This window comes from Opisthocomus hoazin, chromosome 2 (assembly GCF_030867145.1).
Source record: "Opisthocomus hoazin isolate bOpiHoa1 chromosome 2, bOpiHoa1.hap1, whole genome shotgun sequence".
Taxonomy (NCBI): domain Eukaryota; kingdom Metazoa; phylum Chordata; class Aves; order Opisthocomiformes; family Opisthocomidae; genus Opisthocomus; species Opisthocomus hoazin.
Window position 1 is genome coordinate 42,109,291 of NC_134415.1, and position 24,060 is coordinate 42,133,350.

The 24,060-nt window shown below is 45.8% G+C and overlaps 1 protein-coding gene across 4 annotated transcripts in view; it reads right to left on the reverse strand.

The window, feature by feature from the left end:
• The window catches only part of SHLD1 (shieldin complex subunit 1), a 60,512-nt gene extending 42,223 nt beyond the window's left edge, over nucleotides 1-18,289 (reverse strand). For 3 of the 4 annotated variants that reach the window (XR_012763110.1, XR_012763111.1, XM_075413376.1), the window contains exons 1-3: nucleotides 17,497-17,832; nucleotides 16,854-16,966; nucleotides 14,107-14,276 (exon numbers count right to left, since the gene is read on the reverse strand). Coding sequence is in view for 2 of the 4 variants with exons in the window: in XM_075413376.1 (XP_075269491.1) it covers nucleotides 14,107-14,269 (163 nt within the window). In the remaining 2 variants the exon portion in view is untranslated. Of the gene's footprint in view, nucleotides 1-14,106; nucleotides 14,277-16,853; nucleotides 16,967-17,496; nucleotides 17,833-18,249 lie in introns of those variants that run through there. The other variant, XM_075413377.1, reaches the window with a different exon arrangement.
• Nucleotides 18,290-24,060: the final 5,771 nt, after the last annotated feature.

A 24,060-nucleotide genomic window follows, 5' to 3' on the forward strand; every position in this document is an offset into this window, starting at 1 on the left:
AAGGAAAGTCTGTCTCCCTGCAACATGGCCTCCCTCCACATTCTGCAAAGCAGCCTGGGAGAAAAAACGAAGATTGTATCCTGCTGCACACAAGTGGCACCCAAACTCACTGCTACATCAGGAAAGCAGAAGAGATTCTCCCAGCCCTCAGCACTTTGCTTGATGAAATACTTTTTAGATACCTGAATACAAATAACGTGAACACACTAATCAATAGTCACTTCTCAATGGTAAGAAGTACAGCTACAGAGGGCTATCTAGAAATTCAGCACATAAAACCGTAACTTGTCTGAAAAAGAGGACATGTACTGCAGTTAAAAAGGTAATACAAGATGACGGTTAAAGAGGGAATGCTGCCCAGCTCCCACACATGCGTAAAATAGTCTCTCCATCACTGCCATTGCTATCCATCTTCCATACCCTTCCAGCCCCACAGTTACACCAGTGATTGTTCCTAGAGCTCCTCACCTTCAAAATAATGACAAAAATGAATCAAAACCTATTAGCTAGAGATTAAACAACAAAACCCATTTTACAGTCTTCCTGGCTTCTCCCTCAACCTCACAGACACTTTAATTTCCTCTTTCCCTCTCCCGAATCCTGCACTTTCATTCAACCCATATCCTTTCTATTGGCACTTCAGCACCCTTGCAGAGCCACAATGATTGCTGAAGGGAACAGAGTCGGGCGATTAAACAGATCAGGCCCTCTGCAAGAGCAGCCTGTGCTTTCGACTCTAATCATGTGAAGGAAATGGCTCCCGCTGCATGCTCAAAGCCAGGACCTGAGTGAGAGGCAGGTGGTAGAAACAATCCCCGGGCAAGATCAAGCCAATGAGGGAAAACAAGGCGTTTATCTCTTTTATAAAAATCTAATGGAACTTGAAGAATTTCCACTACAGATCTGCACTAAAATAACTGTCACAGGAAAAATAAGTATCTCTAACCCCCATCTCCCTGCCTGTGACAAGCCAGAGGCTCATGTTGTGGCAGGCCAGACTCCACTACTTCGGAGCATTCAGTAACTCCCGTGCAGCCACACACAAAAGCATGAAAGAGCACCAGCAACAGTGTGTGAAACTGGTATCATGGACATTAGTGCATTGCTTGTTGTGCTCTTGAAGAACTAGATAAGGAATGACATTTACTTGCTGAAATATTGTCCTAGGCCATTGCTTCCATGCTGGCTACCCAGAGACACACTAGATGCCACACAGACCTGTTAACACAGCCTTTCCCTGAAGATTCTGGAGAACTAAAGACAATTTATTTCAGATGGCAGCTCACTGTAGTGAAGACAGCCATCTCGAGTGAACCTTTGTTTTACAAGGGACTATTAACTTCAGTAAATACTGTGCTCCCTCCAGCAGCATCAGTTGACTGCCACCATCTGGCATTCAGTTGCTACAGGACAGCTCCACCTCCGCTGACCACTCCAAGGAGTGAGAAACAGATTTTCTGTTTTTGACAAAGCTGGGGCTACAAAAGAAAGCTTCAAGCACAGAAGAAACTTTGCATTACATATGCGATAAAAACCTATTTACAGAATGGGGAAGCCGAGGGAAGCACCTATTAAGGAGGAGAAACCCAAAGCAAGCATCAGCTTTTGGCTGTTTGCACTGTATTTTGCAGCTTTGCAAAGCCTGTAGCCTCTGGTTCTCCAGAGACACCCCCATCCCAACTTGATATCAGTCTGTATCTTGGTCACTAAGAATTCTTGAGGTCTTCTTGTAGTACCTTAGAAATTCTCATTTGTCCCCATAATATTTAATGGCCTTGTGGTGGTTACAAATGATGGCTGAAAGGCACAGGCTTTATAGTGTCTAAACTTGTCTATCATTTCTCTATGTCTAAAACACATACTTCATTGGCTTATGTTCTCAATCTACAATTTTCCATCTCAAAGGAGTCCACATTTGCACTTCAGAGGATGGAAAATGAATGGGCTTGTTCAGCCTGAAGAAGAGAAGGCTGCGAGGGGACCTAATATATACTTACAAATATCTCAAGGGTGGGTGTCAGGAGGATGGGGCCAAGCTCTTTTCAGTAGTGCCCAGCGACAGGACAAGGGGCAATGGGCACAAACTGAAGCAGAGGAAGTTCTGTCTAAACATGAGGAAGAACTTCTTCCCTCTGAGGGTGACGGAGCCCTGGAACAGGCTGCCCAGGGAGGTTGTGGAGTCTCCTTCTCTGGAGATATTCAAGACCCGCCTGGACGCGGCCCTGTGCAGCCTGCTGTAGGTGACCCTGCTTCGGCAGGGGGGTTGGACTAGATGACCCACAAAGGTCCCTTCTAACCCCTAACATTCTGTGATTCTGTGATTCTGTGAACCATAAAGAATTGAACAAAGTCCTGTTTTCTGTTGTTTATTTACAGGATTTAATTCCTTGTTATTTAAACAGCTAGTGCTCACTAACTGGCCTGATAAGGTAAAACAGCATTGGTACAAGTATGTACAAAATTGCCTCGCAGCCACCTTAGGAATAATGGCCATAATGACATTACTGCAGTCTGAATTAGATCAGGTCACAGCAGTGGACAAACACTGATAGCTACGATGAGAGAAATACAAGCCCAGGCTGGAATGACAGTTTAGATAAAGATAAGGAAGAAATGGCCCACAGGGACTCTTACAGCACAGCCGCAGGGCAAAGTGAGATTAAAAGAACCCAGTTCCACTGGTGGGCACACACAGCTCTACCTACCTACTACACATCCTGCTCTCTGGCACTGATGTGTGCTGATAGCACAGCTGTTACTGCCAACAGACAGACTAGGTCCCCTCTCATATCAGACAACTGGTAAAAGATTAATGAGATCTAAAATAGATATATACTGTTTGCATATGCCATGTGTGCACTTTTTAGAGCTTTATGATATTCTATAACTAACAGCCAGACTGCTGTCGTCAGTGTAAAGTAAAGCTTTCATGGTCGGTCATTTCCAGTAGATGGAGCTTTAAGAAAAGCTACAAATACATTTTTTATAAAAATTAAATGAGTTATGTGGCATCTTGAAAGCAAATACAAGCTTTAGTGCAGCCTCGTTTTTGAAACGAATGCCAATAATGGTTTGCTATCGTGACATTTTATATAGATAGGCAGATTCCCCTCCCCACTCGACATTCTGTAAATCCCTGCGCTGGCTACTGAAGTAGGATCACATTTCTTTTCCTGAACCTGACTCACAGGCCTGTCTGAACTTTTTAAATCAGTAAAACACTGTTTTCACGTTTTAGTTTTGTCATTTCAAGTCTAAGCCAAACCCTCAAGCCTTATAACCAGGAAGGACCGGAAAACCACCTTGGAAAATACAAGGACTACAAGCACAGCAAACATCAAAGCCAGATGCACAGCAAACATTTTACTGAAAACTGGGCCAGTAGGGTTTTGGAAATAAAGCCAATAAAAACCATGAAGTAAGTCCAGCAATAACAGTTGATTTAGGGACCACGCTGAAGACTCAGTACACAACACACAGCGGGAAGATAGCATTTAGGATTTCTAGTCTTTAATTATGGGCTGACAGAGTAAATATTTCCATGCTGTTTCGAGGACCATTTACTGAAAGGTGTATTTTGGGGGACAAAAAGGACCACATTACCCAGAATCCACAGCAGGTAGGTGGCTGTATACAGACAGTGGAGACACGTGGAGTCAAATACACCACTGCAATTCAGCACAGAGTAGGAGACAAGGCAGTGAAAGTGCAAAAGCGAGGAATGTTGTAAGGGAAGGAAAGAAGAGAACAAAGCATGTGAACAGACTGCAGTGAACAAAAAGACCAGGAAAAAAGCAAAAGACACCTTTGAACTACCTGGAGGGATCCTAGACTAGTATCACTAGGTAGTAAGAGACGGTTCAAAAGACCATCTTTCGGAGACCACTGTCCTAGCCCAGGCATAGTTCAGTGCCTAGAAAGGCAAGACTTCCCTTCCTCCAACACAGGTAACAAAGCGGGGAAAAAAAGAGAGGTAAAGAAAAAAACTAGCAAAACACATGCACAAAGAACTAAAAGCAAGGACAGACTGCTCTCAGCCATGTCACAGACCTTGTGCTGTGCAGGTTCTTGTCCCTACATCTCTAGAAGATCACTGACAAGCTAGAAGGAACACAGAGAAAGATAGTCTCAAGCAACCCAAAGTGTTGGAATGGCTTTTCTTTGAGATAAAAATGAAATACACCAGTCTCTTTAGCCTGGAAAATGTGCAAGATGTCTCTAAGACCACAAATGGCTTGGAGAAAGAAATAGGAGTGATCACACACTGTTTCTTAGCCTCCAGGAACTCAGGAGATTCAGGGGAACAAAGGAAGCAAAAGATGTAAAACTTAGCCAGTGGTTCCCCACAGTCCCACTCCCACATTAAGAGCGATAAAGAGGTCCAAAAGCAATTAGACAAATTCCTGGAAGGATCATTCATCAAGAGTTAGTGACACAATGATATGCCATCTGTGGCTCCCAAACCAGAAGTCCTGGAAGCTAAAGCCTTGCAGGGATGGGATCACTTCTATTTGTACTGTTATTTAAATATCACTGTTACCTGCTGCTGAACACAAGTTGCCAATCAAGCAATCTTCACTCTGACCCACTCTGGGCATTCTCATACTACCCTGTCCAGCATGTTCTTCTTTGGAGATGCATCCAGTTGTATTGTGTGTCAATTGGAACTGGCAAAACTGCTTAAATCTAAAGTTCATTTTTGTGTGAGGCCTTGTCAGTGAGACTCTGACACCTCATGTCTCCTGGCAAGGTAGCTCAGTACTTGTAGATGAGGAGTCTGAAGCATTTAAGAGAAATCTTCACAAAGAGGACAGTGTCTGAAAAACTAAAATAATCCAACACATTTTTGCACGCAGGAAAACAAAACCTCATTAAAAATCTTTAGAAAGGTAAGGGATGCATCAGCATACATTCAATTAGTAAACCTTGCTACGTACAAGCACACGTGGCAACTCAGTATCCAGGCTCTAGATCACATAGTGCACCACAGCAACTCTGCATCATCTTCACAACATATGGACTTCACATTTAAAATGGAAAATAACCTGAAGAGTTATGAGCTACCTCAGAAACACATCTTGTTCTCAGTGGTGAACGGGACGAACATGTTCTCTGCTTCATAGCTTAATGGTTCCATTGGGAGTATTTACTGTTCCTTACTCTGAACCTTGTTTCACCTTCTCTGACTGAACGAGGACTAGATAAACTTCCTTCAAAAGTTTAAAACAACAGGCTCTTAGTACCCGAGTCAGACAGGTAGAAGGTGCTGCTGGGCTTTGTAATCCCAGAAGGCAGCCAGAGACTTCACTGTACTCTGTACAGCAGACAGCTATGGAGCACAGCACAGTTGCTGCCCCATGGAGCTCATCAACCATGTGAGTGAGATGCACAGAGCCCACAGGTACAAGAAGCAGAGACCACAGCAGCAAAGAGCCATGCCCAAGATCACAGAGCAGACCAGCAGCAGTCAATGTGACTGATTTGACAGGAAAAGGACTGTAAGAAGGCAGGATAAGAGCAGAGTCTGGCTTTGAACAAACACATCCGGTCTTGAGTGTGTGGCGTATTTGTTTGCCTCAACTCATTAACTGGTACGGAAATCCTAGGTATATCATCACCCTTTAAATACATGGCAACATCTTTGCAGAATGGTGATTTCAGGAAAAGAAAAAAAAAACACCTCTGGAAGTCTGGATCAGATCACGTATCTGATCAGTTCTTTCCTATTAGATTTCACCTGAACTACTTCCTTGGTAACAAACTGGCAAATCTTAAGGTGCACGCATCTGCAGACACAAGGCTTCCCCCATTCCCATCACGGCTCACCATTAAATACTAGAAAGCAGATATATTTCGCTAACCTGAAGAGACGTATCAATTCAACGCAGAAAACACTTTCAGTCCTGCAGGGAGCTGAGCAGCCAGCTCCCTGGACAGTGTGGGGAAATGCAGTTGCTCAGCTCTTTGCAGGGCTGTGCTCTACAGATGCAAACCAGTATCAGTTGGCATCAGCAGAGAGCTCTGGATCAGTCTTTACCTGTGAAAGTTACTGTCCAGTACCTGAAACATAAAACTTCATCTCTGTCATGCTTATTAGAGCTGGAGGTTTTATCTCTGGGTCTGAAGCTCTAAATCCAGCACCACAAACACACCCAAACATATATGACTAAAAAAAAAAAAAAAAAAAAACTAGCCCCCCCAGTACCTTCCATAGATGATTAGTCTGTTGCACTTATTAACTAAAGGTGACTCATTAGCTCTGCAGTAATCATCCAGTAGTTCTTAACACAAAGCTACAGCATCCAGTTACAAATTTGATAGGCAACTGCTTAGGACTGGATTTAGGGAGGAAATAAAACTTCTGCTAACATTTAGCATCACTTAGAAACATTTAGAAACTTAGAACATTTAGAAACCACTTCACTGTTTAAAGTTTGATTGGAGCATCACAAACTGGAAATCATCTCATTCTGTTTCTGTCTCTACATAGAGAGGCTGGCAAGGGTTTAATTAGCCTATATGCTCAAATAAAAACAATAAATGAAAGGAAACAATGGTGATGGTCCCTCAAAGTCACATTCAAAAATACAAATTCCAAGTTCTATATTGTGCCAGCATTTTTTAAGGATTCAGGGAATAACATGCAGAACATCTATTAAGTCCTTTTCCATGTTGAAAGGATTGGTAATTAGCTTGGTGGATACAGCTGAAACTGTGTGCCTAATGAGAGCAAACCCACCAAATCACCTCTTTCTGGGAAAAAAATATGAGCCAAGTAGCAGAAGAAAACTCACTCTGAGCAGAAGATGCAACTCAAAAACAAGTCAATACAAAACCTCAGATTACAGCACACAACTGCACTGCACAGTTGTTCCCCAGCAGCTCCAAGAGACAAAATCCCAAGCTCACCACAGAATCCCATCAGACACAAGCCTCTTTCAGTGTGCAAGCACAATTCCTTGTCTTTGTTACTGAAGCATTTCCTCTGGACTTGCCTTCCAATTATTAAAGGTTTAATACAAACTGTTCATTTTCACAGAACACAGAGGTATTGTGAAGCATTATAGTGTAAAAGGCAAGTTACTTGTCTAAGTTTTTTCCCTTACTGATATTAGTGCTCAAATTCTCCTTAAAATAGGATTACTTTTCTTCCTCAGACTGTGAAGAACAAAGCACTGTCTTTTTCTCTTCCAGCATTTATTTTTGGCTGGCTGCTTTATGCAACACATTCCTGAAAAATTAATTTACAAAAGATGCAAGACCTTCAGCAACTCAGCAGTGCTCAGTACTTTATTTTTTGTGTCGTGTGGTTTCCCTGCATTCCTTTTATGTAAGGTAGTGTGAATTCCACTTTGCAGCTTCACTCAATATTCAACACAACTGGGCCACAGAGACACGTGGAAAATTAATGCTGCCAAACTCACCAGAGCCATGTAGTTACCTGACCCAAGGGCCTGCCCATGACTTCAGTGGTGATGCATAAATTCAAGCCCACTGAGCACCTGCCCCGCTGCATCACAACATTCATACGGAATTATTAGGATTTGAAGAGTTGCACCTTTTTATTTCCCTTTTGAGAACACCAGAGTATTAAGAAAAATCTAATATTTTGATCATATTTGAGTGTGTACTTGGTTAGAAATCATCAATCAAAAAAGCACATTCACTTGAAAATAGGTACTTCTTTGCTATTGATAAGTTTAACAAATCACCCCTACCTTCACAAATAACTGGATGCTTATACCAGTACCAGGGATAAAAGAGAAAATTGCTAAAACCAGAACTTTTGGAAAGGCTAAAAAATTTACAGTTGTACACAAAAACACTCCTCATTTTCATAACAAAACCAGATCCCAGCAGGGCAGTAATTGTAACTGACAGAAGTAGGAAGGCTGTTCCCAAACAAAAACAAATAACTTCCCCAACAGGCAACTTTCACCACCTTATGCCAAGATCCATGCAGAAAACAATGTGCAACCAACACTCCTGAAATGTCTTCCCACATCAGCCTGGTGGATTTTTTACCATCATTTCTCAACAGCAGTAACCTGACACAGGAGTGAGCTCGCTACAGTGACATACAACCCCATCACTAGCTGAAGGAAAAAAAAATAGGGGAAAAAAAAATCACTAGCCCTCCTAAGTTCCAAGCACGCAAGGCTGGTAGCGTCAGAAATGGGTAACATTGCTCGCTAGAGGGCAGCAGGAAACAAACCAAAACCAGCAAAAACCCGCTACTTCCCAAAATAGGGGCCATGATCTTCAGCAAGGCCACACTAGTTATGCACAGGTCATCAGCCTAAAAAAACACCATTAATTCTGATGGCGTTTGGGATCACAGTTCAAACTGAAGAAGGACTGCAAGTGGGAGAGCACGTTAACGTCCTGCAGCCAAAGGAGACTCTTCACAGAAGCACAAATCACCTTTGTACAGAAACCTCCCCTTCATCTCCACATCAAGCCAGCAAGTAAGACATTCTTTGGGCGATCTACATCTTTTTGGTAAAGGGAGACTATAAGAAGTTTCTGTATGTAATCACGGCAGCCAGGAGTGCAAGTAGAAGTCCTTCTTAGCTCAGCTTTGGCTCAGTCTGGAAGTGATCTAAAATATCATGAGTGTTTTGGATTTACAAAGTTACATACACTTCTTAAATGAGACTATATATAAAGGTCTTTAGCCTTCAGGTTGTCTTCAGCATGGCCAGACAAAAAGCTGTTTTGAAAATTCTGCAACGTTTGGTAGCAGTGGTAGCTCAGACGGCCAAGCTAAAATTTCTGTACCAAGTAACAGATCATAGAATTGTTTTGGCTGGAGGAGACCGTCAAGATCATCGAGTCCAAAGCATTAACCTAACACTGTCAACTCCACCACTAAATCATGTCCCTAAGCTCCGCATATACATGTCTTTCAAACGCCTTCAGGGATGGTGCCTCAACCACTTGCCTGGGCAGCCTGTTCCAATGCTTTACAATTCTTTCAGTGAAGAACTTTTTCCTAATACCCAATCTAAACCTTCCCTGGCACAACTTGAGGCCATTTCCCCTTGTCCTGTTGCCTGTTACTTGGGAGAAGAGACCAACACCCACCTCACTACAACCTCCTTTCAGGTAGTTGTAGAGAGTGATAAGATCCCCCCTCAGCCTCCTCTTCTCCAGACTAAACAGCCCCAGTTCCCTCATCCAGTAAATGAATGAATACACTGAGTTCTGGGTTGAACCGAATCTTCAAGCACCCATCAAATGCCAGCCCTGGAATGTTGCTGCTGACATGACAAGTACAGCCTGCTCCTTTCATTTTCAGCTTCTACGTCAGCACTTGTGCACAACTCCCACACAGAAAAAGCGCAAACCGTGCCAGACTTCTTCAGTAAACACAACCTACTTCTGCAAAACAGATTAGCCAACTCTTGACAGGCAAGTGGACATGGTAAACAGGAGAGAGCATTTAAGGACAAGTCAGAACACATGCACCAATATTAACCTGACTCCTCAGTTGCTAATAAAAGACATAACAAGCCACTGCAAAACTGAGCGTGTAAATTCATGGGGTATGCGTAGCACTTTTTTCAATGGAATCCCAGCTGCCTGCAGAACTGACAGCTGTGTTGACAGGCTGGAAATCTCTGCTTTGTTTAACACACACACTTGGTTGACTGAAAACCCAGGAAGCAACCAGAACAGTCCAGAAATCATGATGGCTTTTATTTTGAAACTGGGATAATCTTGCAATCAGGTGTCTTCCTGATTTGAGCAACAATTTCAGCAGCAGTGCCATGGCCCAGACTCACTGATTTGCCTGGAGCCAGCGAGGCTCCAGTGAAATGGTTCTTCTCCATTTCCCCCAAGCCCTCACTACTTGTTCCAAACACACAATTCTTGAAGGAAGCCTAAAAAACCCACAGTCAATCAAAAGCAACCTACAGCCTGACTCCCTGCATGGAAAAAGTGATAAATGCTCCAACATTCCTTTTTCCAGAAGCCACCATTCTGGAAAGACTGTAACTCCATAGGAAAGACAGGACACCTTGCAGACTGCTGTATCTTGGAAAAAGCCTGTGTTGCTGCCAGAAAGAGCAAAAGAGCAGCTGTCCCCATCTCATCCACACCAATACTCACGTGGCTGCCCAGCAAGCCAAGCCGATTCCCTGAGCTGACTCCTCATGTGGCCACCTGAGTACCAGCGGTAAGGACGGCACAGGAATAAGAAGCACAGTCACGGGCAGCCTGAGCCTCTCACTGTTTTAGAGAGGTCAGGGCAGTCCATGTAAAATAACCAAAGGCAAGTCTGGGCTCAAACCTGAAGCAAATCGCAGGAACAGAAGTAGTGTTTTTGGAGAGGCAACTAAAGGTTGAACACCTCTGTCCCCCCAAAGTGGATTTTACTACTTGATTTTTCTTAAAGCTAGCCAGCTTTCAGATACACACAGGCCTCTTCAATGACACTCTGTCTTCCTGCTCCACCCCGTCTCTCCAGCATCATCCTTCCTCTCCTGTCATCTTTCCTTTATTTCCTTTGTTCTTGTGATGCTACATTTTCCATGTATCTTCCACTGGGTGACTCTGTCTACCTATCCATTCCCCTGAGGACACAGCTTTTTAAGTACTCTTTTATTACAAAGAAAAAGCGATTAAAACAGAAGCTATAGGACAAACAAGGAGACCCAGTCCCCCAAAAGGACTAGCCCCAGGGAATGGCCACGCAGGCAGATGGGGCTGAGCTCTACCCATGCTTCAGACAGGCAGTCGCCCAAGCATGGTGCCACAGCTGAGCTGTCAAACGCTGCCTCCAAGTTTGGTAGCATCACCCCATGGCTGCACTGGCAAGCCAGCTCTGTCAGACCATGCAGCATGGGCAGAACCCAGGACCCTGCCCACACCACATCCGTTGTATATTCTCTAACCCTTTTTTACGCTGCAAATTTCCAGGCAAAGACTATGCTTCCACTGTCTGTGGTATGCTCTGGTTCAGTGCCCTACAAGAAAAAGCAACATTGCCAGTGACTTATTTAACTGTAAACAACCTTTATTAGCTGCCTTTCAAATATTAATCCAAACAATTTAAGGCTTCCCTCCACACACACCTGAGCACTGCCAAGTAAGAACTTTTGCTGGCAACTTCTCTTAACCTAGCAGAACTCATAAGGTGCTGTTGCAGCATTGTGCTATCAAGAGATACAGATTAGAAACACTATAACCAACTAATTTTTTATATTATTATTTTCCAGTATTGGTTAAATAAAAAAGGAAACATACTGAAAAGTTCATTGATCCCATTGCATTTTCTCAGCCTATCACTGCTTAAACACTTGAATTCTCTGTGACAACAAGCTGAATGTATACACGTCTGTTGCAAGAGCAGAACCCTCACTCCTGCACAAATCATAAAACCACTCATTTATACATAACTTAGATATTTAGTAGTATTCCCACAGGACTACTGTTTTCTTGCCTAGGGATGCCTGCTTTCACAAGGCTGTGTTTTCATGGCTAATAGGTACTGTCTTCTGCTATTACAAGTGACAGAGCCTCTCCAGACTAGTAAGACCTATTACAAGTGACTCAGGCACTAGGAATACCTCCACATCCATTTCTGATTCCTGAGGCTGGGATGGGATGATATTTTAGTCAGTCTCAACCCAGTTCATGTGACGGATGTCAGAAAACACAGCCTTTCCTGTCAGTTTACTTCTTTTCAACGGAAGCTATCGCATTCCTGGAGACCTAAGAGCCTTTTGGAAATGCTTTGAATCACTAAGGAAGATCTCACCCTTAATAAAAATCTTTCAAGTCTAATGAGAAGGCTCATCCCACCCAAGGCCCAGGATGCAAACTTCTGGTTACACTGTGGGCTCCAAGCTATAGCCACCCCCACTCTCCCAATTCATCTTGTGTCACAGCAGCAGTTTACAATGTCTCTTGAGAAAACAAACAAGCAAAGGAGCTTCCTTTCCCAAGGTAGTTTTGACAGAACTTGCTCATTTGAGAATGTCTGACACAGACAGACTGTTTTTAAAACGATCCTCCTGCCTTTTCTGCTGCACTGACCAAGCTCAATGGATTAGAAAGCTGAAGTTGCCTCAGAAAAGAGAGTTTAAGTGAGTACGTGTATTGGTTTGACACGGTTATAAGGAGAAAGGAACTGAGATGTTCAGGGTATGAACTGGGTCTGATGTGATACCTAGTTATTTCACTACCGGGAGCAGAGGGTAAGGAACCATTTTCCTGCGTGCATCCCACAGTTATTGCAAAGTGGTTTTAGTTTCGAAGGGTCTCTAAAACAAGCGATAGAGGAGAGGGTTCATACGCCTTATCCGCCCTCCTCAGCTCACCTGGAATCCCCACTGACACCAGGCGGTGTTGCAGACAGCAAGGAGGCAGGACCTGGCCTCAGCATACCCTGGTTCTGAGCTTCAGCTACATATTCCACATATGCACAGCAAATGACTTGCCCAATGCCATCATTTGGGTTTAGAGCTGCCTATCTTCATTCCCACATATGTCACTGCTGCTATGCCATGGACCAGTCTTAGGACTGCTGAGTGGTCACGCAGTCCTTCTGTCCATCCCATTCATCATGGCAATCAAGTCCAGTTGCCTCGAGCCACACTAAATGGTGTTTGAGCAACTAAGCCACCCTACAAACACTGCAGGAACTGCCTCAGAGCTCTGAGAATTTCTTCATACCTGACACAAAGGGCTTGTGAAATCTGAGTAGACAAATGCCTTCCAGCCTGTCTCACTGTGAGAGCAACTTCCCCATCCTCCTCTCCTACAACAGCGGAAAAGGCTTGCTGAGGACATTCCTCATGGTGGTGGTCACCACTCTTATGCACAAAAAAAATGGATCATGGAATGCGACATGGATCACGGTTTAAAGTAGAGGTGACAGTAGAAGATTCGCATCATTAGTAACATAAGACACGAGACTTGCCCATCTGCACAGCAAAACCAAAGCAAGGATTGGTATCTACTGTCTGCAGATTTCATTACCGTTCTGGATGTCCCACAATTAGAGGTGAAGACAACTGCACAGGCAAGTAGTCAACATCAACAGAGCTAGAATAGCTTGATGGATCCTGCTGCTTACCTGTTTAGCATGCAAAATAGTGGAATTCCCATGGAAAAAAATCACATGTCAAATTCCAGGCTGACTCCTTGGAACTAGGTAAACCACACAGTGCCAGAGGAAGAAGAGGAGCCAAACTCTACTTTTACACTACTTAAGACTCCACGGCAACCAGAAATGTCATCAGTGACATTTCCCCCGCTCCAGTGCCTTGACAAACTATCTCCACGTATTATTTGCTCACCAGATTTTATTTTTTCCCCACCATATTACATATAATTAATACAACCTTCAGCCTAGCCAGTATGAACATACAGTAAGAAGCATCACTGGGCCAGTGCCTTTCGATTTCACACTTCTTGCTGTATATTCACACTGACCAGGCTGAGGGGTGTAGTAATCAGAATGTGCCAGCTATCCCTTGACCTTCTCAGATACACCATTACTCCTGAGAATCTGGAGCAGCGGCTGACCTAAAATGCTGCTTCTACAGAAATCAGTCCTCCTTCAGGAGAGGAAACTACCGTCTCCCAAGAGCTGAACTGAAGCAGTTCTCATCACACTCACATCATTAGGACAAGGAAATATTTGCTGTTACATTTTCAAAATAACAGGCTACAGAAGCCACACCCTGAGCTCATGAGTGGAAGATATAAGATGAGCACACAAAGAACACAAGTTCAAAAACATATCTTACTATGATAATTTGAGACAGTATTTCCTGCTGATGCCTGGAGGATTGCTCTGTGGGTTAGTTCAGGTAACTCTCTTCCTCTGAGAACACACTGCACATGAAGAAACAGTGCTGCCAAAACATTATCAGCTGATAGCATCCTCTGAACTCCTCCCCTGTGTCTCATGGATCCACAGTTCAAACTGTATCTGTCAAGCTGGAACGGACTGTAGTTCTGGTAAACTGTGTCTTAAGGCAAGGCAGATGCACCAGTATCAGCCTGCTGCTACTCAGTCAAAGGACACACTGCCTAAATAGATAACGCACCGACTAAAGAAAGAGCATGTGGAGAGGCAGAAGCTGTTACCTGTGGGTGGAGAGGGAAAAGTATCCACAGAACAAAAAAGCTCCTCGCTGTTTTCAGAGCTGTGTGGAGGCAGAAAGCACTCTGCTACGTCACAAACAGAAGGTAGGTCCAATATGCTGCTGTCCTCCGAGTGATGACTTGGCGACACTTCTTTTCCTTCCATGGTCCCACTGCAGAAACGCAAATATGACTGAGATGGGTTTTTAGAGTGTGAAAATCCAAGCAGAACTCAAAACAAATGATCTGGCATTTTTGCACTGCTTTACGAGTTGAGAGAAGATGTTCTAGTGTCTTGGTACTTCATTTAAGAACACACAAGCAAATTTAAAGATACAAAGGAAGAACAACAGCAAAACCCATAGACAACAACCCTCAGCATTAGGTAGAATAACTAGGAGTCCACAACAAATCTGGCTTTCCTACAGGCTTCACAGAAGTACACATTCAGGCCCCAACACTAGAAAGCTATGTGGTATATTCACTTCAAGATATATTATGCGTGCAATTTAAAAGGAAACACGTTCTTCAGAGTCCCTTTCCCTTAGCTCTGATGCTTCTAGAAGTCACAAGTTAAATCCATCCTTTGTGGCTCTGTTCATTAAATTCATCATGCTCACTGGCAGAAGGAAAGAACATCTTAAAACTCGGTAGTCTCAACCCCGCCAGGATACAGAGGATTTCCTGGTTGGAGACACTAGGGCAGCTGTGTTGCATACCCTTTGCACAGCACTTTGGAAAGCTGCAATTGAAATATCCCCACATTCCAACACCCTTCTCTTGAGCTCCCTGAATCAGCCCACCACCACAGAGGGGAGGAACACACAGCTGGGTGGAAAGCAGGGCAGGGCTGGTGCCACCCAGCTCCATACCAAGGGCCACAGTGGATGGGCAACATTTTTGGAGAGGATGAAACTGAACTGTTCCAGTCCAGCAGCTCCGAGCACAGCGCACAAGTGTCTGGGGCAGGAGAGGAGTGAAAGGCAAAAACTTGGTAAGGCAGCTCACAGAATGACAGAGAAGCAAGTAGGAATCCTTGGGCCGAAGCATGATTAGCACTGATTCAATTCAAGGGGCTTTCTGTAGACCTGAAGGAAAGACACCTGCAAGGGAAGATGCAGAAGAGCCCCAAACACCCACAGTGTCCAGCTGATACCTCAGTCACTAGCCTTTGGCCACCCTGCACAATCGCTTGTGAGGCACCTGAGACTCTCCAGTAACAGTAAAGGCCCAGCGCAAACCATGTTGTACTCCACCTCACACCTCTATCAACACCAAACAAAACAGGAATTGACCCAGTCCTTACTGCAAGGCCTTATACCAGAAGGACTTTCAGGCAGGAGCTTCATTTCACCACCCACTGAGCATTGCTGATGAAATTGAGTGGGGTAAATGTGAGCTGACATCATGTTTTTTTCCCCTCACTCAAATAACAGATAAAGCTTTTCATGGGAAAAACATGGACAGAACAAGAGCGGTTGCTGTGAAATGTGAATTTAGTTCCCAGCTCTTACAGAGACTTCAGGAGGTTTTGCGCAAGTTTCTTCCTCCATCTGTTTTGTCTGCCTATACGCAACAGACTGTGCCTATCTGCGCTGCCTCCTTCACCAGCTGCATCCTTCTGCTATTTTGGTAAAGAGTGACAGGACAGAGGAACCAGATCCAGCGGTCAAGCAATGGTTTGGGACCCTGCAGGCTCACATTTATTTCCTCTTCCATAAAATGAAGAAGGCAACACACTGTTATCTCAGGGGTGTTGTCAGTGAGGAATGTTACGGCCACAGGGGCCAAAGAAATCCCTAGAAAGGATTAGTACTGAAAAACAAACTAAATACCCCCATTCAAATTTAAAAAAAAAAAAAAGCACACCATTCCTTAGGTGCTTCTTCGTTGAGTAAACTTGTAGCTAAGATGTACCTCTGACCTTTGCAGAATGCTGACTTGCTAACGAACACAGTGGAGATGTTGGCTCTGATACTGGTGGAGACCAGCTGCCTTGCCTTGGAGGGACAAGCAAGGTCAGTGCATTCACAGAAAACATTTTTTTTGTTAAAAACAAAGCGAAGTACACAACCCTCTGCTCCCCAACAGTCACTTCAGAGGGAAGCTTCTCCTCCATTGCTCTCCACATCCCAAAACACAGATGATCTGTGCATAAGGAACAGAGAAGGAGAAACTTTCCTCAAATATTGTTTTCATGGTTTGTGCTACTTTTTAAGTACACAAGTATTTTATAGATCAAAATTGCCTATTTCAGTCCTTGGTCTGGAAAAAAAACAACCCACACCAAAACGCCAACCAATCCTATCCCTCCAAGAGCAAGTGGGAGATTATAGCAAAAGGATCTGCTGGTGTGGCACCACAGCAGCTTACGGCTGTCATCGATACCAGCTGCTGTGTTCCTGGCCATCTCTGCCAGTTGCCTGTGCTGGCCTCCTTCCTCTTATTGCCACGACAGGACTAACAACATGTGCAGCCATGTGATGATCAGGTTCAGATAAAACTAATCACCTTTTCCTTTTTTTTTTTTTAAAAAAAAAAAGCTTTCCCTCGGATCAGCTCCCTCTAGTGCTCCAACAACTTCCGTGTGCAGTTTGACCATGTAAGGCAGCGTAAGTGTAAGTCAAGGCCACAGCAGTTCTGCTCCCAAAACTGATGGACAGACTTGTTTGTGAGGATAAGCAAGATCTCAGCTCAGCCCTGGACCTTCAAGGACGGGGAAGGGACACATTATTACCTCTGTGCCATACCTGGGAACAGCATTGATGCAGAAGCAGTCCCGTTGGACAGACTGTGAGCAAACAGTCTGTCACTGCTTCAGGATCCCCTCCTTCTCCCTTCACGGTTTGTCAACCCCAGCTCGCTGGAATGAAATAAACAGGTTGGTGACATGCTTTGCATCAGGTGATTGGGCTGATGGACAGTGTGACCTTTCAAAGCACATATGCCAGTTGATGTCAACAGTCAGTCATGACATATACCACTGTTTGTCAGGTCTGGCACAGAGAAAAGTTTTTTCTAGAAATCAGAAACAGCACATCTAGTAATACCTTTGGATCTTTTGACAGCAATGGGGACCTCCTGGACAGGGGTCGCTACACTCTGGAAATAAAGCCAGGATTTTCTTTACAAGAAGTTGCCAAATGGGCTGTTTATTCAAAACTCGTAACGCAGAATAGCAAATTACAGCTGGCATCCTTCCCTCCCTCTTGCAGAGGAGCAGGTATTTCCCCAACAGGTTTATCTAGTGGTACTTTGATGCCAACACTGATAGCCTGCGCTGCGTCAAGACTCGACGAGGAAATGCGCTTTAAAAGGACCACATAACCCAGCGTGTGGAGTGAGCCATAGGCCCACGAAACACAAATCTGGTTTCCCACCCTCTGCCATTACCTCATTATTCCAAGGTCTATGACCAGGACAAACACGCTTTCTAGAGAGAATTGGATTTTACTCCGGGCCACCCCTGACTGGTGGCACCATGCTGCTACTGGGTATCTCCCAGACAAACGCACGCCGCCGGTCCTGCGCGAACACTCTGGGTTGACAGCGCACCGTGGGACGTCCGATGGGCACATCGGAGGGTGTGAGGCGCTGGCCTTAACGCCTGCCCCGCTCAGCTGGTTTTGGGGGGCGCAGGAGAGGGGGTCCTCTTCCTCCTGCTGTCGTTTCTTGCCCCCTTTTCCTGCAGGCAGAGACCCGCGTTATTTCAACAACTGCTGCCTTGGCAGCCGAGGGAAACGAGAGCAACACAGGGCAGCCCCCCCAAAGCCAGACACCCCCCCCTCCCCCCGCGGCCTTGCCATGGCTGCCGCCTCCGCCCCCTCGCCACTTTCTGCGCAGAAAAGCGGACTGCAGCTCCCCGCCGACTGCAAAACGTCGCGGAGGGGAATAAGGGGAAAGCCAAAAGCACGCCAGGGCTGCCCCGGGCCGCGCCTCACCCCGCATCCCCCCTCAGGCCCTCCTCCCCGCTTGCTGCGCGGCAGACCACGGGCCCGGGCAGAGCCTGCCCCCGGCCCCAGGCCGCCATGTCGGCGAAGGGCGAGGGGAAGCGGGCAGAGCCATCTTGGCTGCGGGCAGGCGCGGCCGGAGGGGCCCCGGGCGCGGCGCGGCGGGGCAGGGCGGAGGGACAGCGGCGACACGGACCGGCGCGGCAGCGGCAGGCGCGGCGCTTCGCGGGGGCGGCCGGGGCGTCTGCGCGGACGGCGGCTCCGCCCCTGGGGCCGCGGGGCTGCGGGCGGGCCTCGTGTGGGGAGGAAGGGAGAGGCGGCGGGAAATGCACACAGAGAAATGGGGGGCGGATGTCGGAGCTGTTTCCAGTCAGGTTTTCCTCAAAACACGTTTAGCTCGGTTTTAATTCTCTGGACTCCGAGAGGAGAGGGTTTGGTCCCACCGCCCCTCGCCGGGGCGAGGTGAGGCAGCAGTGGGGCTGACAGCGGTGCCATCCTGCAGCTCGCACGCAGTCTTCTGCCTCGTCCCGCTCAGGACTCGGTCGTTTCACGCCGCTGTTGTACAAGCCCCAACCCACAGTGCAGCCTGGACAAGCCCTGAGGAGCGCTGAGCCCAGCGCCGTGCTGGGTCTGATGGGCAGAAACAATGTACCGGGGCCCAGACTGAAAAAACCCACACAATTCTCACCGGGGACGTCGGCAGAGGGGTAGGCTGTGAGTCCTCCTAGGGCTTACAGACCTCATTGGCAATAATTCATGTGGTGATGAAGGAGATGGGAGGCTGCGCGGTGCCTGCAAGTTTGACAGGCAGCACGGTGGAAGCTTTGCAAACCTTGCTGGAAAATAGGAGACGAACCACGCTGAATGTGGGGCATACACGTCACGGCGGCACGTGGCACGGTGGCTGCATGCTGTGACAGCCACGCCAGGCGTGCTGAGAAGGACCCCACCGGCAGTCACGGGGGAGCGATGCAGACATCCTGACCCTCTAACAGGGGTGAGGGGAGTGCCCCCGGCCGGGTGCTTTCCCAGAAAAGAGAATATATCGTAGTGCCACCTGACAGAGCACAGCCAGGCATCCCGGGACACTGCCGCCGGCCGAGGTCAGGGAGCAGCCCTGTTTATTGTCCAGGCAGGCAGTCGGGGAGGAAAGCTGCCGGCTGGCCTGCTGGGGAGAAGTGCTGCCAGGGGAGAGCTGGCTGTGCTTCTTGGCACGCGCGCCGGCAGTGAGACTGGGAAAGAGCTCGCAGTTTTTTACCAAGAGCCTTTGGACTGCGAAGCACTGGTGGCAAACTGATGTGTTTAGGAGGAAGTCATTAAAAGGAAGAAAATAAATTTGAAGTCCCGTGGCTGCCAGGAGGGTGTAGTTTTTCTCCCAGGTGAGATGGCTCAAGCTGGGGAAGGTTCCTGGAGGGAGAACCTTTGAGTCTGCTTTTCAGGCAGAGCAGCTGTGACTCTGCCTTGCACTTACAGCCTCCCTTGAGCCAGGCCTGGGCTTTTGGGGTCACCTCACAAGTAGAGATGCAAATCTAGCTACCTCCTGGGCTGTAACTAAATCGAGAGGCTGCTCTAGTGCCAGGCTACCTCTTGCCATTCAGTGTCTGTGCACAAGAGCTACCCATCCCTCTGGGAAGTGGGATTGCACCTTTTCTATGAGCTGGAAGGCAGCACTTCAGCAGTGTTTCCTGGCAGGGAGCGGGGCTGGAGCTGAGCTGGGGAATGCAAAACATCAGCGGATCTCCTTTATTTAGCTGTGGAGCACATGCAATATTACAGCATCCAGAAACCAGCCATCTCTGTGATTTCATCCCACTGGATCATCCCAAGTCTCTGCCATCAGAACAGCTCTGGCCATGGGGAACACCACTGGTAGGTACTGCCAGCTCCTGGAAAAGAAAGGAGCTCCCGCAAGTGGAACTGACAAGGTAGCCATAGTGCTTATTAACAAACATCTCAGCAGCTTACCAGTTTATATTTGTCATATGAGGTGGACAACCAAATCTTTGAACTTACCTTCATTTCCCTCCTCTTCCTCACCAGAAGGGAGAGGTCCTGCGCCCCCCCAGTAGAGCAGTGCACTCCCCTGGTCCTCCTGCCAATTGTAATCTACAGTCTTTACCTTTATTCCTTATGGACTACATTATCAGCAAAAAGATTACATTTGCTACTGTATTTAGGGCCAGTCTGTAAGTGGGTACTGTGCTCCTTTTGTTTATCGCTGTGTTAATGTTAGCACATGATAAAACTATGCCAGCAGCCGTGTCTGAAGTTGGTTAAAGCAGAAGGTACCCGTGAACCAGGAAACATGGAAATAAACCCCACACTTGACATTTAACAAAGATCAGACTACTGAGATTCGCACATGGGGAAAAGGAAATACATTTTCTGACTATTGCAGCTCTGTTGCAATGTAACTTGTCAGAGTGTTGACAGTCTCAGGGACAGAGTCTTAAGCTGTACAATTTCATGTCATTGAAGCTAATGTGGATCTGCTGACTGACTTACCATCTTAAAACCTAATACGTAAGAAAAAAAGTTGGTCTTCATAAAGAGCAGAACTAGCAAGTTCACCTCTTTTCAGTCCTTTCCCAATGTCACACCACAGGGGAGCAACTCTGTCTACTCACTTCCTTCTTTCACAATAGCTACAAGTGAATTTGGTACATGAAAACAGAGCAACAGCTGAATGGCTTCTGTTCAGCAGGAAGTGCCCAGGGCAGAAAGGATGCTAAGGAGACACAAACAAGATTGACTTTCTTACTGTTGAGTTATACAAAAATTGTTCTGTCATTTAATAGAAATGATTAAGCTAAAGTTTGTAGTCTGCTTACTTAAGTGTTTTGAGTCCACTTCCTCACAATGGACTAGCCCCTTGTTCTCAGAACTGAAAGCAAGAAAGAATACCAGTACATTTACATCTATTATTTACTTGTATTTTACTTACCAGCTCTAGAGACTGTTACCAAAACGGATGGAAGATTGGGCTGTGCTGGATTTCTGTTCTAAAGTTCCCCTGAAGCCCTGCAGACAGCGCTTCAGTAGCCTTTGCTCTGGAAAAGCCTCTTGCGGTTACCCCTGGAACGAGTGTTTTCAAGCTTCAGGCAAGCCCACCTGAGAAACAGCTCTTTGAACCCACGAGATGAGAAACTGCAACCAGCAACTCATCACTCCTTCCAGACCAGTAAGGTTTGCTGGTGACACTGCAAATAGCAAAGGGCAGAGAAAAGCTGGAAAAAGAGCTCTTTTCCACCACCCATGAAAGCTAAGACACCTGGCATTCTCAAGTAACTTTTCTCACAATCATCCTCCCTTCACCTATGGCCATGTCCTTTGTGTGCACACCATAGCACAGCATGGAAGGTGCAGCTCACCTACAGACGCAAGGGACATAAAGCTGCATTACAACAGCAGGCACACAAGGAGTGTCTCCAATGTTCCAGGTCTAGGCATATTATCCATCTGATTCCTACCAAGGTCAGACCTGGGTTAATATAGTTGGGAGAATATACTTGCTTACCTGAGAAAAACAACAAACCATACCTGTGCAACCCCAAAATAAAAGGTTTGGTTGCCCTAAAACTCTTTGATTTATCTGGCTGTGTCAGCTGAGCAGATGAAGGGTATCACCTGTCCCCACAGATGTGCCACTGTTAAGTTTCCAGGACTGCATAAAAAGTCATTGTGTGTTTCACTTTTTGCCACATCAAAGGAAATTGTTCAAACCAGCAAACCTCCCTCTAAAGGGTCAGTTCCACTTAAACTGAAATACCTCTCCTTGTCGTCACTGTCTCCAAAGAGTGATAACTGCATGGCTAAGGCCTTGCAGAGTTTGGACGGAATATCACAGAGCACTTACTGCTAGTTCAGGTTCCTGGCTAACACTGAGGTCAACGTAGAAGCTATCCTACTTGTCTTTCTCATGCATAGTGAAGTAGGCATCTACCAAGTTACCCCAAATCTGTAAACTGTAATCCAGTACTTCTCTTCAAAACAGATTAAGATTATGAGCAGTGAGCAGTCTGCATTACAAGAAGTGGGTCAGCCAGGCAGCTGAAAAATTCTTGGCCTTCTCTTCCCTGGCCATAAGACAAGTAATGCTTTTTGCTTCCTCCTTTGGTAACCAGGAGTTTAAGCCTTTTGCTTGCTGCAATCAATACCCTGAGATACAGGAAGTTTCAAAGAACAAATGTTATTTCTGCTGTACCACATGCCAGTAAATTGATTTCCACACACACCACCACCACCACCACCCCCCCCAGGAATCTGTTGCTGTGGGTCTGCCAGCAGTGTCTGACTTTTTAAGGTGCCACTTCTAAACTCAACATGAAATCACGGTAGCCAATTCATGTATTACCACCATGTCTTGGAATTTTGTGATTTCAGGAGAAACTTGCTCGCTCTTCAAAAAGTAGTTTTCTGTGGCAAAGGCTTAAAAATGTGAATGTTGCAGATATTCCAGTAAAAGCAGGAGACAATTTTTTTTCTCCTACAGTCCTTTACCTGTCTCTCTCCTTTGAGAGCTTTTGCTGGAATGGCCACAGAAGCATGGCTCCTACCCCTCTGTTTGATATTACCTGTCCTTTTCCAGGCTACACCCTTTGCATCTGCTGATGCTTGAATCTACTTCGGAGGGAAGTTTTTTTAGGATGCTAACACTAGTATTCTTGTCCTGCTTCGGGTTTTAGCAGAGTCGAGGCAGATGTAGGGCTCTGTGGGGCCTCATTTCCTCCCTACAAAGAGACTTTCTACATCACCATTCACTAACCATAAAACAAAAGCATTATGTGACTCAAGGATAGACACGAAGCACACTGTAACTTAGCTCTCATCTTGCACCTAAGCACAGCTTGGGTCTGTCTTAGCTAGTGTTGTATTTCCTTCTTCCAGACTTCCCCTCTTGCAATTTGTTTCTATTTAAGTCTCCACACCCACGCTCTTCCCTTGCATTCCTGCTACCCAGTGATTTTGTACATCCTAATTGCTCTGCCTGTGCCTGTGACACAACTTCTGCCCGATGGCAATCCTGCACTTTGCAGCTGTGATGAAGGAAGCACATAGAAAGAGCAGAGACATTTGGAGTAACAGGACAGGTCTTTTCTAGGCTCATCTCTCAGTTTCTCTTTGGGGCAAAATAATCATTTAAGCATTGATTTATCCTCTGCTGTTTATCCCCTTCCATTCTTATTTCTACTGTATGAACTGGGTGATCTACAGTGTCTTCAGCTTCTTAGTCACCATACACACCAGCCAGCAACTGGATTCCTTTAATTCTGGCAGGGAATGTGTGTCTGAGTTTCCAGTTCTTGTACTCCTGGGATCTGGATAGAAATTGTTACAGCTGAACCTACAGACATCTATACACACATAAATATCCACCAAGGATTTGTCATGTTCTCATGCTGTCGGGCCTTTAGGGAATTTCCAAAAGATGTTTTAAATCTCGCTTGAAATAAATAGTCCCAGGATAACAGGAAATAAAGTCTGGCTTCTTGCCTGGATTTTACAACGCCTGATACAGTATGGAGGTCCAGCAAGAAGAGTCAGTCAACTGCAGTATTCATGCGCTTCACTACAAGTCCTCCACTGCCTAACAGCTAAGCCACTTCCACTGACTTTCTGCACTGCTAGGGTCTCTCCCCTGTCTAGTAACAGACTTTTGTTGCAGCAAGCACATGGTCTTGGAGATCGTTAACCGTCTGTCAGATTAGATCAAAGAGTTCAGAAGTAACTTGAGATGAGCACATCCACATTGGCTTTGTTTCTCCTAGAAGCCAGGCTCGAAGAGTCATGTCTTTCATCTAAAATGCTGGCGTCCTGCAAGTGGGGTTATGATGAACCGGGTGGAACTGAAGGCCACAAACAACATTGTCTTCTCCCCCAGGAGTTCTCTTCACTATATTGCTTCTAACTAATCTTTGCAGTTGTCAGCATATCATTTTACTTTAACTTGAGTTCTCATTCATAAGGTGTAGGATTGGCCATGGCTTTGGTATTAATTTCACACACC